At 46.2% G+C, this 15909-nt stretch overlaps 1 protein-coding gene across 2 annotated transcripts in view; it reads left to right on the top strand.

Annotated features, from left to right (window-relative positions):
• Positions 1-15909, top strand: part of RFX2 (regulatory factor X2) — a 37171-nt gene that overhangs the window by 4981 nt on the left and 16281 nt on the right. Inside the window, exons 1-3 of one of the 2 annotated variants that reach the window (XM_087816689.1) lie at positions 5371-6396; positions 13398-13579; positions 14447-14566. In XM_087816689.1, the coding sequence (XP_087672815.1) occupies positions 6328-6396; positions 13398-13579; positions 14447-14566 (371 nt within the window). In that variant the 5' untranslated portion in view covers positions 5371-6327. Of the gene's footprint in view, positions 1-5370; positions 6397-13397; positions 13580-14446; positions 14567-15909 lie in introns of those variants that run through there. The other variant, XM_087816688.1, reaches the window with a different exon arrangement.

The following is a 15909-nucleotide window of genomic DNA, read 5'->3' as shown; positions in this document are numbered from 1 at the left end:
AAGGAGGGCTTCACCTCCAGGTGCTGACCCTACCCTGGCACAACCTGGGGCATGAGCACCTCCTTAAGTTTGGTGCCCTGGGTTTGGTGCCTTGTTGGCTCCACCCCATTCCTGGCCCAGTATAGAGACTTATATGCCTCTGGTCTAATCAGGTTTTTGTACAGCAAGCATGTGTAATAATATTACTTACATAACTTTAAAATGCTTAATTCACAAAATAAAAATGGACAAACAGATTTCAAATGCTCCATTCCCCTAAGTCAGCCTCTCCCTCTCCCCAGTGGTGAACCCACCTTCCTCCAACTTCCTACCTGGCCCCTAAACTGCAGGGTGGTTCCTTTCTCAATGTGTAATTCTATTTGTTTATGTCCCTGCCTCAAAATTCCAGCCATACTGCTTTCCATCTTTTAAAATACTCTCCATTTTCTTTAAAGATCCAAAGGGGTTGTTCATGCAACATCTAAACTTTTATCTTCTCCTTTTATGGTCACGTAAGTAAGCTGCGTTTTAGGATGGAGGGTTAACTACATCAGGTTTCTGTCCTTGTCCCCACTTCTCCCTGGTTTTTCCAAGGGCCATCCTCGCCCCTTCCCACTTCTAGCCTCAGGAGGCATGGTCCAGAAATTGAATTAGAGAAGACGCAGCCTGGAGAAGCAGGTGTTTCTTCAACAGTGGTCTTTGCTGGCTCTTTGTAGGGATGACCCCTGTCTGGTAGGCCCTTTTAACAAGGTTATTATGGGGTACATGGAATGGCCACTGGGGCAGATGCTAATGAACTTGAGGAGAAGTAACTAACATTCTCCATTAGGAGGCATGAGTATAGCCCTTAAATCATACTAAAATCTTGCTAGGATTATATGTGAAAGGAAAGGGTTTTTTAAATTCCTTTTAAAATTTTTAAAGAATTGGCTCATTTGAATATACTTGGGAGCTTTAAAATTTGTATGCTATCTGCTATTACATTAGGTTCTTGAGATACTATATCTTTGATCACAAGTACTTATACATTTTCTGTCCTACATCCGAATGAGTCCTTAAAGCAGGTCTTCTGTTAGTAATTCATGTGGCAGAAACAAATGGTATTAAATGGCCAATAAAAAGGAGTACGTGTTAGCATTGCACCAGATCAAAAATAAAGATTAAGCTCCTGATAAGTCAAGAAATAGATACACAAGCATATACATAATACCAAAATGTGAAGGAGATTACCAGAAGGTCAAAAAACAGAAATGATCTTAGGGAAAGCTGCTTGAGCCTGGGTGGGGACGGGGCACCACTGCGTGCCTCCTTGGCTCTTCAGTGCTGTTTCACATGTAGCACTTTGATGAAATATTTAAAATAAACTCCAGTCAAATATAAAATTAGTTTTCATTTTAAGCATATTTAAAGATTAAACCCTAACTTCTCCAGCCACCAAGAGGACTGATAAAGGCGTTTGTACTTATGCAGTAAGAATCCCTTGGTCAGGTCAAGTTCAAGTGCCAGATGCTCCTTTTCCAAGGCCGCTGCGCGCTTCCCATGCTGGGTCTGGAGGTGTCGCCAAAGCGCCCTCTGCTGGACGCGCGTGCGCGCCGCGCCTTCAGGCCTGACTCCTGGACATCAACCTGTCTGGTGTCTGGCCTTCAGGGACTTGACGGTAGTTTCCTGACCTATGTTGCCTTCAGATGTTTAAGTGATATTTTTATTTTAAAACACAGTGAACACCTTGGGACGTTCCACTGTACGTTAAATTAATTTTGTGTATCATTGGACTTGTCTAAATCCTATTTAATAGCTATGGGTTTTTGATGATCTTAGAGAGCAAATCTTAATTTGTATTCTTTTCTTTTCCTCTATACACATAACACCACGATTTTTAGCAGTCAGCCTTAAATATGTCCAGCAAGTCTGTGGATCCCTTAAGGGGCTCCACAAAGTCAAAACTTTTCATAGTAATACTAAGGCGTTAGTTGCCGGTTTCCCTGTGTCATCATTTGCACTGATTGTGCAAAATCAACACCCTTGAAACAGATGGGCACAAATCAAGGCAGAGGCATCAAAGGCTCCTAGAAGCCACTGTACTCTTCACCATCAGGCCTTCAGTAAAAAGGAAAAAGAAAAGAGGAATAATACCAGTTTTACTTAGGAATATCCTTGATGAAGGAGTAAAAATTATTAATTGTATTAAATCTCAATCCTCGAGTTCACGTCTTTTTAATATACTATGTGACAAACAGCCCTTCAGCTGTCTGCCAAAGTATGATGACCATCTTGAGGGGAAGCTCCTGTCAATGAGTTGTGAGCAGAACTAGCCACATTTTTCATGAAATGTCATTTTTGCTTGAAAGAGTAACAGACAAATTGTGATTATTCAGACTCAGAGGCATGGTAGACATTTTCTCAAGCAAATGGTGTGAGTCAGGCATATCCATGAAAACAGCTGACAGATTTTGTTGCCAGTACATTTTCAACCAAAAAAAAAGAAAATAATTTTGAAAAATTGGTATCTTTTCAATAAGGTTCGTAGTGATATTAACAAATGTGATTTTTTTAATATTATATAATGAAATGTGTCAACATTTGGAAGATCTGCAAACTCAGTGAACGAATATTTTCCAAGTGACCAGTGCATGATGTTAAAACCATGCATGTGAGTAAGAGAGACTAATGGATTTTCAAATTAGTTATATATTTTTATTGAGGTAAAATTCACATAACATAGAATTCACCATTTTAACCATTTAAAAGTGTACGACTCAATGACAGTATGTTCACAATGTTGTGCAACCATAACCCAATCTAGTTCTAGAACATTTTCATCTCCCCAAAAGGAAACCCTGTACCAGTCAGCAGTGGAGTGGAAACCCTGTACCACTCCCCAACCCCTCTCCCAGCCCCTGGCAACCAATCTGCTTTATGTCTCTGAGCATTCGCCTGTCTGGACATTTCACATAAATGGAATCACACACTGTGCAGCCTTTTCTGTCTGGCTTCTCTCACTGAGATGTGGTTTCAGGGTCTATTCACATTGTAGTTTATGTCATTGCTTCACTCCTTTTCATGGCTGAGTAATACTCCAGAGTATGGATGGACCACGCTGTGTTTATCCATTCATCTGTGATTGGCATTTGGGTTTTTCTGCTTTTTTGCCATTATGAATAATGCTGCTATGAACATTTGTGTACAAGTTTTTGTTTGAACTGTTTTCAGTTCTTTTGAATACATACCCAAGAGTGGAATTGCTGGGTCATATGGTTTAACTGGGTTTATATTTAATTTTGAGGAACTGCTATACTGTTTTCCACAACAGCTGCATCGTTTGACATTTCACCTGCAATGTATAAGAGTTCCAATTTCTACACTTTTTTTTGGCAGTACTTATCTTTCTTTTTTCTTTTCTTTCTTTCTTTTCTTTTTAGCCATAGTGGTGGATATGGAGTGGTATTTCACTGTGGTTTTAGTTTTGTATTTTCCTAATGATTAATGATGTTGAGCATATTTTCGTGTGCTTATTGGAGACGTGTCTATTTAAGCCCTTTGCTATTTTTCATTGAATTGTCATTTTGTTGTTAAGAGAGTTCTTTATATATTCTAAATACAAGACCCTTATCAGATATATGATTTACTAACAGGTTCTCCCATTCTGTGGGTTGTCCTTTCACTCTCTTAATAGAGTCCTTTGATGCACAAAAGTTTTGAATTTTGATAAAGTCCAGTTTAATCTTTAAAATTTTTATTTGTGGTTTTGATGTCATATCTAAGAACTCATTGCCAAATCCAAGGACATGAAGATAACCTTGTTTTACATGATTATCTGATGTTTTCCTCTAGGAGTTTTATAGTTTTAGCTCTTTCATTTAGTTCTTTGATCAATTTTGAGTTGATGTTTGTATATGATGTCAGTAAGTAAGCATCTAGCTTCATTCTTTTGCATGTGGCTGTGCAGTTTTTCCAGCACCATTTTTTGAAAACTTTATTCTTTCTCCATTGAACAGTCTTGACACCCTTGTCAAAAATCAATTGACCACAGATGTATGGGATTGTTTCTAGACTCTCAATTCTATCCCATTGATCTGCATGTCTGTTGTCCCAGTACTGCACTGTGTCTGTTACTGTAACTTTGTATTAAGTTTGAAATTGGGAAGTGTGAGTCTCCCAACTTTGTTCTTCTTTTTCAAGATTGTGTTGGCTATTTGGGGTCCCTTGCAATGCCATATGAATTTTAGGATCAATTTGTCCATTTCTGAAAAGCAGTTGGAAGTTTAATAGAGAATTTTGATAGGGATTGCATTGATTCTATATATCAATTTGGAGAATATTGCCATGTTAACAATATTAAGTCTTTCAATCCATAAACATAAGATACCTCTTTGTTTATTTTGGTCATCTTTAGTTTCTTTCAACAGTGTTTTATAGTTTTCATTGTATTTCATCCCCTTGGTTAAATTTATTCCTAGGTATTTATTCTCTGATGCTATAGTAAGTGGGATTGTTTTCTTAATTTTCTTTTCACATTGGCCATTACTTAGAAATGTGACTAATTTTTTATGTTGCTCTTGTATCCTGCAACTTTTGTGAATTCATTTATGAGGACTAATTTTTTTGTGTGGATCCTTTAAAATTTTTTATATTTAAGAACATGGTATCTGCAAATAGAGATAGTTTCATTTCTTCCTTTCCCATTTGGGTGCCTTTTATTTGTTATTGTTGTCTAATTGTACTGGCCAGAACTTCTGGTACAATGTTGAATAGAAATGGCAAGTGGATATAAACAGCAATGGTCAAAAGAAGTGATAGGTCCCTGGATGGTTTTGCTCAATGGTTAGAGCGTTGGCCCACCGACCAAAGTGTCTCGGGTTCAATTTCCAGTCAAGGGCGCATGCCTCAGTTGCAGGTTCAATCCCCGCTCCCCATCTCCCTGACCAGGTATGTGCAGGAGGCAGCCAATCCATGTGTCTCTCTCAAGTCGATGTTTCTCTCTCTCTCTACCTCCCTCCTCCCTCCCTTCCATTCTCTCTAAAAATCAAAAGAAAAAATATCCTCAGGTGAACATTTAAAAATAAAGAAGTGATGGGCCCTGGTCAGTGTGGCTCAGCTGGTTGGAGCATTGTCCCATAAACTGAAAGGTTGTGGCACTTCAGATTCCTGGTCAAGGCACATACCCAGATGTGGGTTTGATCCCTGGTCAGGGTGTGCACAGGAGGCAACAGATCGATGTTTCTCTCTCCCTTCCTGTCTCTAAAATCAATGGAAAATGTATCCTTGGGTGAGGATTTAAAAAAAAAAGAAGTGATGGGTGAAGCAGTACCCCTCTTGTTCCTGAAACCAGTCCAGCTGCACTTTCTGGAAGATGCCTTCAACCTGCTTTTTGCAGAAGCGTTGCTGAAGTCTTTGCCTTTCCTGGTATTTGAGGACAGACAGCATATGCTTTAGGTTCATTTCTTTCCTCTGCAGTTCTCTGCCTATGGTGATGTGCCGCAGCAGAGTTTAAATTTCCATTTTCCATGTACAAGTCAAGGTCAAATTCAGCACGTATAAATGCGGTAGCCACACACAGTTGGGTGTTTCTTCCTTTGCTTAGACTTGTGGCACCACTTCAGCTCCTTTTGTCCGCAAGATCCTCAGAACCCAAATGAGAAACCCCTTCCCCCAGGAAAGCCTCCCTTATAGCTCCACGTGACTTTCCGGTGACTCCATTCTCATTGCCGTATAATACTTTTTGCACAGCTCACGCTTCATAAACATTCAGGAGCTTACTTCTGTGACATGTCCAGTGACCCCAGGGTCCTTTGCCTCTGATGGCAGGGCCTGGGTCTTTGGCTTCATTGGTATTTTCCTGAAGCATCCAGGAGAGACACCCTGGATTTGTGACAGGCCAGGCTGGCCAGGAAGTCAGTGCCACCAACTGTCCTTGGGCTCTGTTGGTCATCTGATTCTCCCTAGCAACAGATGACATGTGTGGGGAGCAGCAGGTGATTATTCTGCTCGCTTTGCTTACACTTGAACTGATGCGGTGACTAAGTGTTCATGTTGTGCATGTGCACATGCAGACATCCTGTTCCACTTAATAGCCAGTGATCACATCATAACTTCATCCACTGCTTGTGCTCCAGGGGCTCCTGGACTCATCTGCATGTAACAGAGTAACACTTCTGGCTGTAGCTTCAACTCACAACGTAACGGTCTCCCCTGCCTGCGTCAAGCTTTATTTTTATTTTGTAGGTGCTTGAATCATTATTTGGATATTAATAAAAACAAACCTTGGCTGATGCTAACCATCTGATTTCCCTTTTTTTTTTTTTCCATTTTGTTTTGTTTTGTTTCTGCACACATTTTCTTTAGCTTGAAATGGCGATTGAAAACCTCCAAAAAAGCGAAGGGATCACATCACACAAAAGCGGTTTACTCAACAGCCATGTAAGTGTGTTGCCTGGTGGTCTGCCACACTGTGCACGTACCTGCGTGAGCATTTCAAAACAAGTGAAGGAAATGACTTGATACCTTTAAAATGTTGAAGGGGGAGAAAAGCCAGCCTAGAATTCTATATGCAGCAAAAATATCCTACAGTATAAGGGGGATGGAGGCAAGTTCTTCAATCCTAACGGCAGATAATCAGAGTACCTACCTCTTTGGGGGCATGTTATGGGAATTTGATTATTTAATACACGTGACATGCTTCCAGCAATGCCTGGCAGATCACAAGCATTATAAATAAAGTTAATACTAAAATAAGCAACAGTAACACAGAATAGCGAGTGCCATAAAGTTTCTTAGCTAAGTTTCCCATGATCAGCTCTTTGGAAAAAAAAAAAAAAAGTAATTAGAAAAATGCAAAGTAACTCATTCCTACTGATTTGGGCTTCGTAAAATCTTTCTCCTTCACTTGCCTCCTGGGGAAAATCGTAATCGTGGGTCCTGTGCCAGGAGGTGGCAAACATCTTTGTCTCTGGGCAGCCTCATAGGGCAAGACGGCACTGGATAGGTGATGGTTAAGAGTATTTCCTGGGGGCAGTTAAGAAGGAAAGCTCTGGTCTCCTCACACTCCTCCCTTTTCCCTCTACTCCTCCAAATGCTCTCAAATCAGCTTTATAGGTAATTGGAAATTCGAAAGGAGGACAAGCCACTGAAGTCAGAGTGTGCTTCTCAAGCACTTAGGTTGGGATTTGACCCCAAATCTCTTTAATTCTCTTGAGAATTAAAACATCAAGAGAAAGAAGCCCCCTGTAGTCCATCACGATCCTAACTGTGACCCCATCAAGACTTTCATACTGGCCAAGGGTTGCTTGAAAGACAGTGGTACTGGGGCAGAGAAAGGCCCAGCTAGAGAAAGGCCCCAAAGCTCCTGGTTTATGTGTTGGCTCAGGCGTGCCCCGCCGCTCCAGGCACACATGATGAGGGTCTGCACTCCTCAGCCTCAGAGGCTGGTCACTAGAAGGAATAGCAGCCTCACATGAGTTGTCTCAAAGGAAAAATACAAAAGACCATCAGGCTAGGTGCCCCCCCCCCAGGCTAGGAGAGTCATGGCCACCCTGTTGTCCATCACTGCTGGACAATGTCACCTTGTGGGCATACCTGGGGAGGGAAAATCTTCAGTGAATGCTTGGAGGGAAGCACACCCCCCCCCACCCCTGTCAGTGCACTGGGTAGAAAAGTGTGCAGAATGACAGTCTGTTCAACAGGGACAATCTCTCTTTAACCAGGATAGGCATTCTTCAGCTGTCAAGCAGACACATGTGGCCATGTCACAGTCTGTGGGCCCAGCCCTAGGTCAGCCCTGGGGACAGCCCTGTGAGGAAGGCAGGATGGGGGCACCGACCCCAGCAGACAGCATGTGTGTCGGGGGGGAATGTAAAATGTCTCGGGAAATGCATGAGCCGCTAGTGTGGCTGCAGGGCTGCTCCTGGCTTTCTAACACTTTTCTTTTGGAAGGCAGACTTTCCTGAGTGTTTCCAGCTGGTTTACATCCCTGAGTTCACTTCTGAGCAGGAAAACCTCCCCGTGCTCTTTTTCTCCCTGGTGATCTGTGACTGAGCCTCCTTCCATCAGGAGCTGTGAGGAGCAGGAGCTGGGGCTTAGAGATTTGGAGTCAAAGAGAATAGACAGAAGATCTTTGTAAAGAGTTGACCATGTGCACTGGGTAGAATCCCCCTGGAGCTGTCCTTGCGGATGTGAGAGGGGGAGGAAGAGAGAGAGAAGGAGCATGACCTGCCTCACAGATGGGCAGTGTGTCCTGTTGACACCTGTCATGGTCTCAGCTGGCTGAGCCTGCCCTCTGGCCAGTTGCCACTGCAGCTACGTACAGCTGAGATCACTTTAGTGTTGGGCAATGTGGGCCACAGTCCCCAATCCTTTGCCAGCCCAACCCCAGAGCAGACGAGCCTGGCTGGGGGGGGGGGTACCCCGTCACAGTGTCCTCCCGCCATCAGCGCTGTGGCCAAAGGAGCAAGAACTCACTCCAGGGAGCTTGGCCTGTGAGGGCAGGAGCTCAGCAGTGTGAGAAAACCTGCCCAGGCAAACCTAAGTCCGCCCAGGAACCCAGCACAGAGGTTTACCTCTGGAACTGCTACTGTCTGTGGAGCTTGTTTCCTTCCCAGTGCACCGTCTTGGGGTGGGTACGTGTGGTGGTGCCCAGAGCCCAGGAAGGCTGAACAGCGCCTTCCAGGCCCAGCTGATGTCAGGGCCTCACCCCACCCCCAGCTTCCCATGCTGCCCTCAGGAGCCTGCAGGTTGAAGGAAACGTATAGCCTGATATGGAAACCCCGCAGAGGGTGGGCCTCAAGTGAGCGGTCTCTAAAATAGGGGTGGCTGTGATTTGGTGACATGAAAACAAGGGATAACTGTTTCAGAGGAAGAAGGTGACAAAGCTGGTGCTGGGGATGAAAGCACCTTCACCCATTGGGGTGTCACTGTGACCTCCCCACTGTCGTGCCTGACCCGGGGAAGCCACAGTCAAGGTCCCCAGCCAAGAGCATTGGAGGTGCCAGGCTCCTCCCAGAGCCACCACCCTACTCTCCCCCAGATCCTGGCATGAGAAGCCCCCCCGCCCCAACTCTTGGTGATTCAGGGACCCCACGGCATGTTCACCAAGTCACTGTCATGGGGAGGCAGCTACCGTCTACTAAAATGAATTCTTATTTCCAAACCCTGCCTTTGAATTAATTGTATTCAGACTATATGGCTTTTTAATCAAGAAACACAAATTGTCAAAGATCCTTTAGCCTTTAGTTGATAGCCAGTCACAGGCTGGTGTAATGACAAAGCTGTCACCTGCAGACTAAGCTGAGGCTTAGCTAGAGCAGCAGCTTCATGGGATGGGTCCCTTGTCCAGAGTTGCTCCAACTTATGGCAAATGCCTGGCAGTGGTCTTGAGGGGACCACTATTTCTTCAGTATTCCTGACCCGCCCTCATTGTCTTTCCCTCCTGCTGCTGACAGGACAGGTTGTTTTCCTACAGGGCATCTACCCGGACCCCTCCCCCAACTCCACACTTTAGTGTCCGGAGCTGAGCCCTGACACTCCCCAATCCCTCCCCCTCCCACCATCTTCCCTGCTCACCAAGTCCTTCCAGTGCTCATTCTTGCGTTCCTGCCTCCTCCTGCACCCCACCTCCCAGTGCTCCTTGACCTCACCTTCAGAACAATTCAGAATCACACCACTTCTCCCACTTCCACCACCATGGCCACACACACACACACACACACCGTCTCTCCCATGGATTGTCGAAGTCACCTACTAGCCAACCCTTCGCTCCCAGGCCCTTCTCACACAGCCGCCAGATTGGTCCTACTAAAACCTAAGTCAGATCCTTGCACCTCTTTGCTCAGAAGCCTGCAGGGCCCCCATTGCCCTCCAAGTAGATGCCAAGTTCATGGAAATGGCCTTGCACAAACTCCCCATCCCTTCCCTGCTCTCAGCCCCTCCCTCTTTCCTCCTCGCTCACTGTGCTCCAGCCACACAGGCCTCCTCACTGTTCCTCCAACACTACAGGCATGGTCCTGCCTCGAGGCCTTTGAATGGGCTGTTCCTTTGCCTGAAACACTTCCCCAGTGGTTCCCTCCCTCAGCTTCTTCATGTCTTTACTCATTTGCCACTCAAATCATTTTCTCTTCCTGGTAACTTGTTAATGCAAAAGAGAGGAAGTGTAACCAACTATTCTTTTGGAGGCTGATAGTGGTGTCAGTTCTGTAATCACTTCTTCTTGGAGGAGGATCACTATGCATCCTTAACTTCAAGATGGCCTTGATGTCAACTCAGCAGAATCACCCAAACAGAGAAGTCTACTTTTAATTTAAATAACACAGAGTTGGAGGGAAGGAATCACATTTCTGAAAGCTTTCTCTTTACATATGAGCCAACTGTATTGAGTGGTGTGAGCCTTCCTCACTCAGGACCCCTAGTGCAGTGCCCCTTCCAATCCACCACCCACACAATCTGTCCCACCCTCTAGCCCAGGACCAGTGTCATCACATGGCCCCTGCCCCACCCATCAGTGCTGTCAGCCCTGAGTCATTGGGCTCCTGGATCCGGCTTCTTTCATTGACAGAGGATTCCCTAAGAAGTGGCACCCTAGGCCCCTCAGCCTCAGGTGGCAGGGAGAGGAAAAGCCTCCAGCTTCTGTGCCCACATGCTGGGGTCCCATTCACTCTTCAGGACCTTGTCTTCTCTGGTCAGTGTTTCTTAAAGCATCTTTAAAACCCTGGGGTGCACCCTATGTTCATAGCACAGTTTACAATAGCTAAGATCTGGAAACAGCCCAAGTGCCCATCAGTAGTTGAGTGGATAAAAAAGCTGTGGGACATTCACACACATGGAATACTACGCAGCTGTATAAAAGAAGAATCTTGTACCCTTTGGGACAGTATGGATTGACCTGGAGAATAGTATGCTAAGTGAAATAAGCCAGGCAGAGAGAGAGAAGTATCACATGATCTTGCTTATATACAGAATCTAAAGAACTTAATAAACTGATGAACAGAGTAGATTCAATGACATGGAAGCATAGATCTGACTGACGAATGTCAGAGGGATGGAGGAGGGTGCGGTGGTGGTGGAGGGGGAGAGATTAACCAAAGAACTTATATGCATATATGCACAACCCAAGGACACGGACAATGGTGGGGAGAAGGACTGGGGAGCGGGAGGGGACAGGGTGGAATGGGTCATTGGGGAGAAAAAGGGACATCTGTAATATTTTAAACAAACAAACAAAAAGATCCTGGGGTGCAAATGTGGAGAGAGAGGTCAGGCACAAAGGGGACCGAAGAGATGCCTCCTAAGGCTCCAAGTCCTGGGCCAGAGTGAATCTCAGGGAGAAGGGAGGCGCTGTGCCACCTGGGTAAGAAAAAGCACATTTAAGGCAAGTTTGAAAATGAAAGGTCTGAATGACTTGATGGAAAGTAAAAACTATGATGTTCTTTTCCCAAAGGGACATTTGAAGAAGATGAGTCTCTTTTCAGGGGCCTTTCTTATTTCCTATGACCTTGGGCTCACCTCATGCAGCCGGACGCCCTGCCCAGAACCCTCTGCCCTTGACAGCTGCCACCCTCCTGTGCTGTTGCTTTGCACCCTCCTTCCCGTGTCCCTGTTGTCACTGTTTCTCATTCACCCTGTTGGTGAGAGCAGGTTCCACCCTAGGGTTACAGGAATGGCTAAACACACAACACCCAACACTAGACAGAGTGGACAGCCATTTATTAGTCACAGACTCAGCCCAGGGGAAGAGGACACCTCAGGGCCATACACGGGTGCATTCGGAAACACCGAGCAGAGGGGGCTTATGTGGCTCAGCAGCCTCACTGCAGGAGCAGCGTGGGGAGGGGCCTCTCCTGGTTTACCCGATCAGGCCTCACACCACTCTTCCTCCTCAACCCTCTGTGCACCCCTTACCCCAGAGACCCTGCGGTGTGTCCGTGGAGCCAGATTTACATACCTGGCCCTAACTTGTGTCCTGAGCACCAGCCCAGCACTTGAACACCTCCTCCCAAAAGCAGAGCCCACTGGCTCGCCCTTCGCCATGCCCCATGCCTGTCTTTCTGTTAAAAGACCCTCTGCTCTGTCAGTTCCCCAGGTACCCCTTCATCTGGATTTTTGACCTGTCTCCCACTTTTATCCTGTACCCCCACCTCTGAAACCTCTCTCACTCTGGCACCAGAGCCTCCCCCTGGCTTCCAGTGAGAGCAGAGAGGCCTAGGGATGAGATGAAGGGGTTCACTTTAAAATGACCCAGGTGGGGCTTATTTTGAACCCTGGGCTGATTTTTTGAGGCAGGAGTTCCTTAGACTATTCTTGCTACCTCTGTGCACATTAGAACTTTGCCATTATAAAACTATTTTTTAAAGGGAGATGAAAGCTGACTTCCCAGCTTGCATGCTAAGTCTGGGTGCGGCCACAATGGGGTGTGGAGTAGAGTAGGGTACTGCCCCTGGGTGGGAAAGTGAGGGTGCTGATTTCCCAGGGGAGGTGCTCACTCTGGTCTGGAAGGAAGCAGAGGGCACTAGGACTTGAAGGAGCCCAGCATGCCAGGACTGCAGAGGGGTCTGGGCCAGTGGAGGGGATGTTGTCTGGGCAGGGACGGCAGCTTAGACAGACCCCCACCTCCTCCAATGATCCTGGATCCTTCACAGGGTCCTGCCTCAGGCTGGCTCTGGTGCACATGGCTCCTTCCTGTCCCCAATGCCCACGTGTGGTTAAGGCCTTTTTGTACTCAAAGAACAGAGAGGAAGCCAGAATCAAACAGCAGCTTTTGGGGCTCCCAGGGGGGGCATATTGCCCCACATGGGGACTTAGCTTTCTACAAGGACAGCTCCTGTCTGTACAACTCTGACGACCTCTGAGGGCAGCAGCTTCGACTTTCGATTCTTCCTCCTGCCTTGGCCTGAGCATAAAGCCCGGCACATGAGCGTCTTAGGTATTTCACTCAGTTTCCATCTGTGCTCTGCTCAGTCAGGTCCTGCAGGAGACAGTAGTCCGTTTCCATCGATGTCCACGGCCAGTGCACGGCGTGGTGCTCACCGGCCCCTGAGTTTTCTTTAATTTGCCTCTTTCTTATCATCAGAATTGATCTCTGTTCCTATAGGTATAGGAGACATTTGGTGTTTAAGCGGCGTGTGGGCGTGGGCGTGTTTAAATGATTATAGGGACAAATTGTATGAGGTCTCCATCCATGCACGTTTTTCTCAATTAAGTCAAGGACTTAGACCAGCCTGAAGACCAGGCTGAAAATTGAAGGAATAAAGAAGCAGGTGAAAAGAAGCCACTAAGTAATGTGCCCAGAACCTTGAACTCAAATCCATGACAGTAGCAATGAATTTCCTCCTGATGTTACGTGGAGGGAAAGCATGTGGTTCTCTTAATGAGTCCATGTTAGCATTTTGGTGTTTGGGGGAATCTGACAATCAGGACTGTGTCTCTTTCTCCAGCTCCAGTGGCTGTTAGATAATTACGAAACTGCTGAAGGCGTCAGTCTCCCCCGAAGTTCTCTTTATAACCATTACCTTCGGCACTGCCAGGAGCACAAGCTGGACCCTGTGAATGCTGCCTCCTTTGGGAAACTGATTCGCTCCGTGTTTATGGGCCTGAGGACGCGGCGGCTGGGCACCAGGTGGGTAGAGGGGGCGGTGACAGCCTGCACACCCACCCATTCTTCCTCTTTATACAGAAATTGAGCTTTAGGGGAACACGGGGCTTCCTCCTTCTGCCCACGCATCCTGACTGACATGCCTCTGGGTGAACTTGGAGCTGCCCGGAACTGGCAGCAGCATTGGCCTGGCCAGGTCCAGGGTGTGGGCTATGGTTCAGTTCTCTCTGGGTGATGGGACACAGTGGTTCGATTCAGCTCTCTGTTTGAAATTTTCCATAATAATAGGTTTTTAAAAAGCTGCCTCTGGATTATCTAATAGAGTTGGATTTACTATTTCTTGATGCTTTTTGCTATACTTGGACCAACCTGCCACAGCCTGCCATTGGCCTACAGCTGCCAGGGAACCTCATGTGTCATAAACTTAACCAGACAATAACACAAACATCCCTCTCACTAGAGTGAATGACCTAGAGCTCATGTGGCTATGAAATGTGATAGGCCCACCACCTGCTCTCAGTGAAGTCATACAGAAGTGGGTGGCAGGGTTCATTCATGTACTCTCAGAAGGAGTGAGTCTTCTCTTGTCCTCTGCCACCTTTGATCCTTGACAGAGACTGTCTTTACAGATCATAGCCACAGAGCTGGTTTTCTAAGTGCAGGACTTCTCAGAGCCTTTATCATACTAAAATGCAAGAGGGGAGCCTCCCAGAGGGGGAGGTAGGGTGCAGAATTTTCTAAACGTCTCTGGCCACAGAAAAGCCTGTGAGCATTTCCTACACAGTCCAGGAAATACTGAACCTGAGGGCCCAAAGTGCAGGTGACAAAACAGCACCTCCTGTGCTTTAGGACATCTGCAGGGAGAACTGACTCCAGGTGTTTGGTTTCTAGGGGCAACTCCAAGTACCATTACTATGGGATCCGCCTGAAGCCGGACTCCCCCCTGAACCGGCTGCAGGAGGACACCCAGTACATGGCCATGCGGCAGCAGCCTGTGCATCAAAAGCCGAGGTGAGTGGCCGGGGCCACGGCCAACCTGAGGAAGGGGACGGCCTGGGTTTTTCTAGGGAGAACACAGGGAGGGTGTTTCTCAAACATTAAATACATTTGCATGAGGGGATTCCCACTCTACAGTGGAGAAAACAAACTCATATTAACCTCAGTCTCCAATGTCCTGGGAGAGCCAAGACGTTCACCTCCACTGACATGAAGGGAGGCCAGCAGGATTCGGGGCGGACAGTGAAACCTCACCAAATAACTGAAATTCCATAGCATTGTCTTTTTTTTTTTTTTTAAAGTCATTTTTTAGAGCAGTTTTAGGTCACAGCAAAATTGAGTGAAAGGTACATACATCCCCCGCCCCACACATGCACAGCCTCCCCACTATCCACCTCCCCCACCAGAGTGGCACATTTGTTCCAATCGACCCTACATTGACACATCGAGATCACCCCAAGTTCATAGTTTGCATTAGGGTTCATCCTGGTATTGTACATTCCACACATTTGGACAAATGTATGACGACATGTATCCACCATTATAGTATTTTCACTGCCCTGAAAATTCTCCGTGCCCCACTTATTTATCCCTACCCCCAGCCTCTGGCAAACCCTGATCTTTTTACTGTCTTCATAGTTTTTTGTTTTCCAGAATGTCATAAAGTTGGAATCACAGATCTTTAATTTTTTAGCTGATAGGGAAAAAAGAGAGAAAACTGAAAATAACCCAAGAAACCAGGAGAAAGGATCCTATAGACTTAAGTTGCTGCTTTCTTCCTGACATTTTAATCTGATGGCTGGAAAGGCCTGGTCATTTTCTGTAATGTTCTCTTTTCCCGTCACAAACCTACTCATCTTTTAAGGCAGCAGTCAGCAAACTTTTCTGTAAAGGCCAGAGAACAAATAAATACCTTGAGCTTTGCAGGTTGTGACTACTCAATCTGCTGTTGTGTGTGAGAGCTGCCACAGATGATTTGTAAATGAGTGGGTATGGCTGTGTGCCAATAAAACTTTATATATGAACACTGAAACATGAATTTATAAAACAAGTGGCAGAGTTGGCCCTCAACAGCTCTAGTTTGCTGGTTCAGGTTCCCACTAGAATGTCACCTCCCTGGCAGCCTTCTAGTCTCCCAGGCTCCCTCTCCAGAGTCCAGACTGCTTCAAGGTGGATACTTTGCCTCCCTCACCCCCACAGGGCACCTTCATGTGTCTGCCAGTCTGTGTGGTTCAAAATCTCATTTCAGCTGCTCTAACGTGTCCCGTAACTCCCAACCACATGGCCGATCACAGGAGTTGGAAGTCACAGAAGAGAGTCTCCAGGAGACAACACATCAGAACAGGACCAACAGTCCA

The sequence above is a fragment of the Miniopterus natalensis genome, chromosome 4, assembly GCF_054644295.1.
Source record: "Miniopterus natalensis isolate mMinNat1 chromosome 4, mMinNat1.hap1, whole genome shotgun sequence".
NCBI lineage: Eukaryota > Metazoa > Chordata > Mammalia > Chiroptera > Miniopteridae > Miniopterus > Miniopterus natalensis.
The sequence above is the reverse complement of the archived record's forward strand: the minus strand, read 5'-3'. Positions and strand labels throughout refer to the sequence as shown.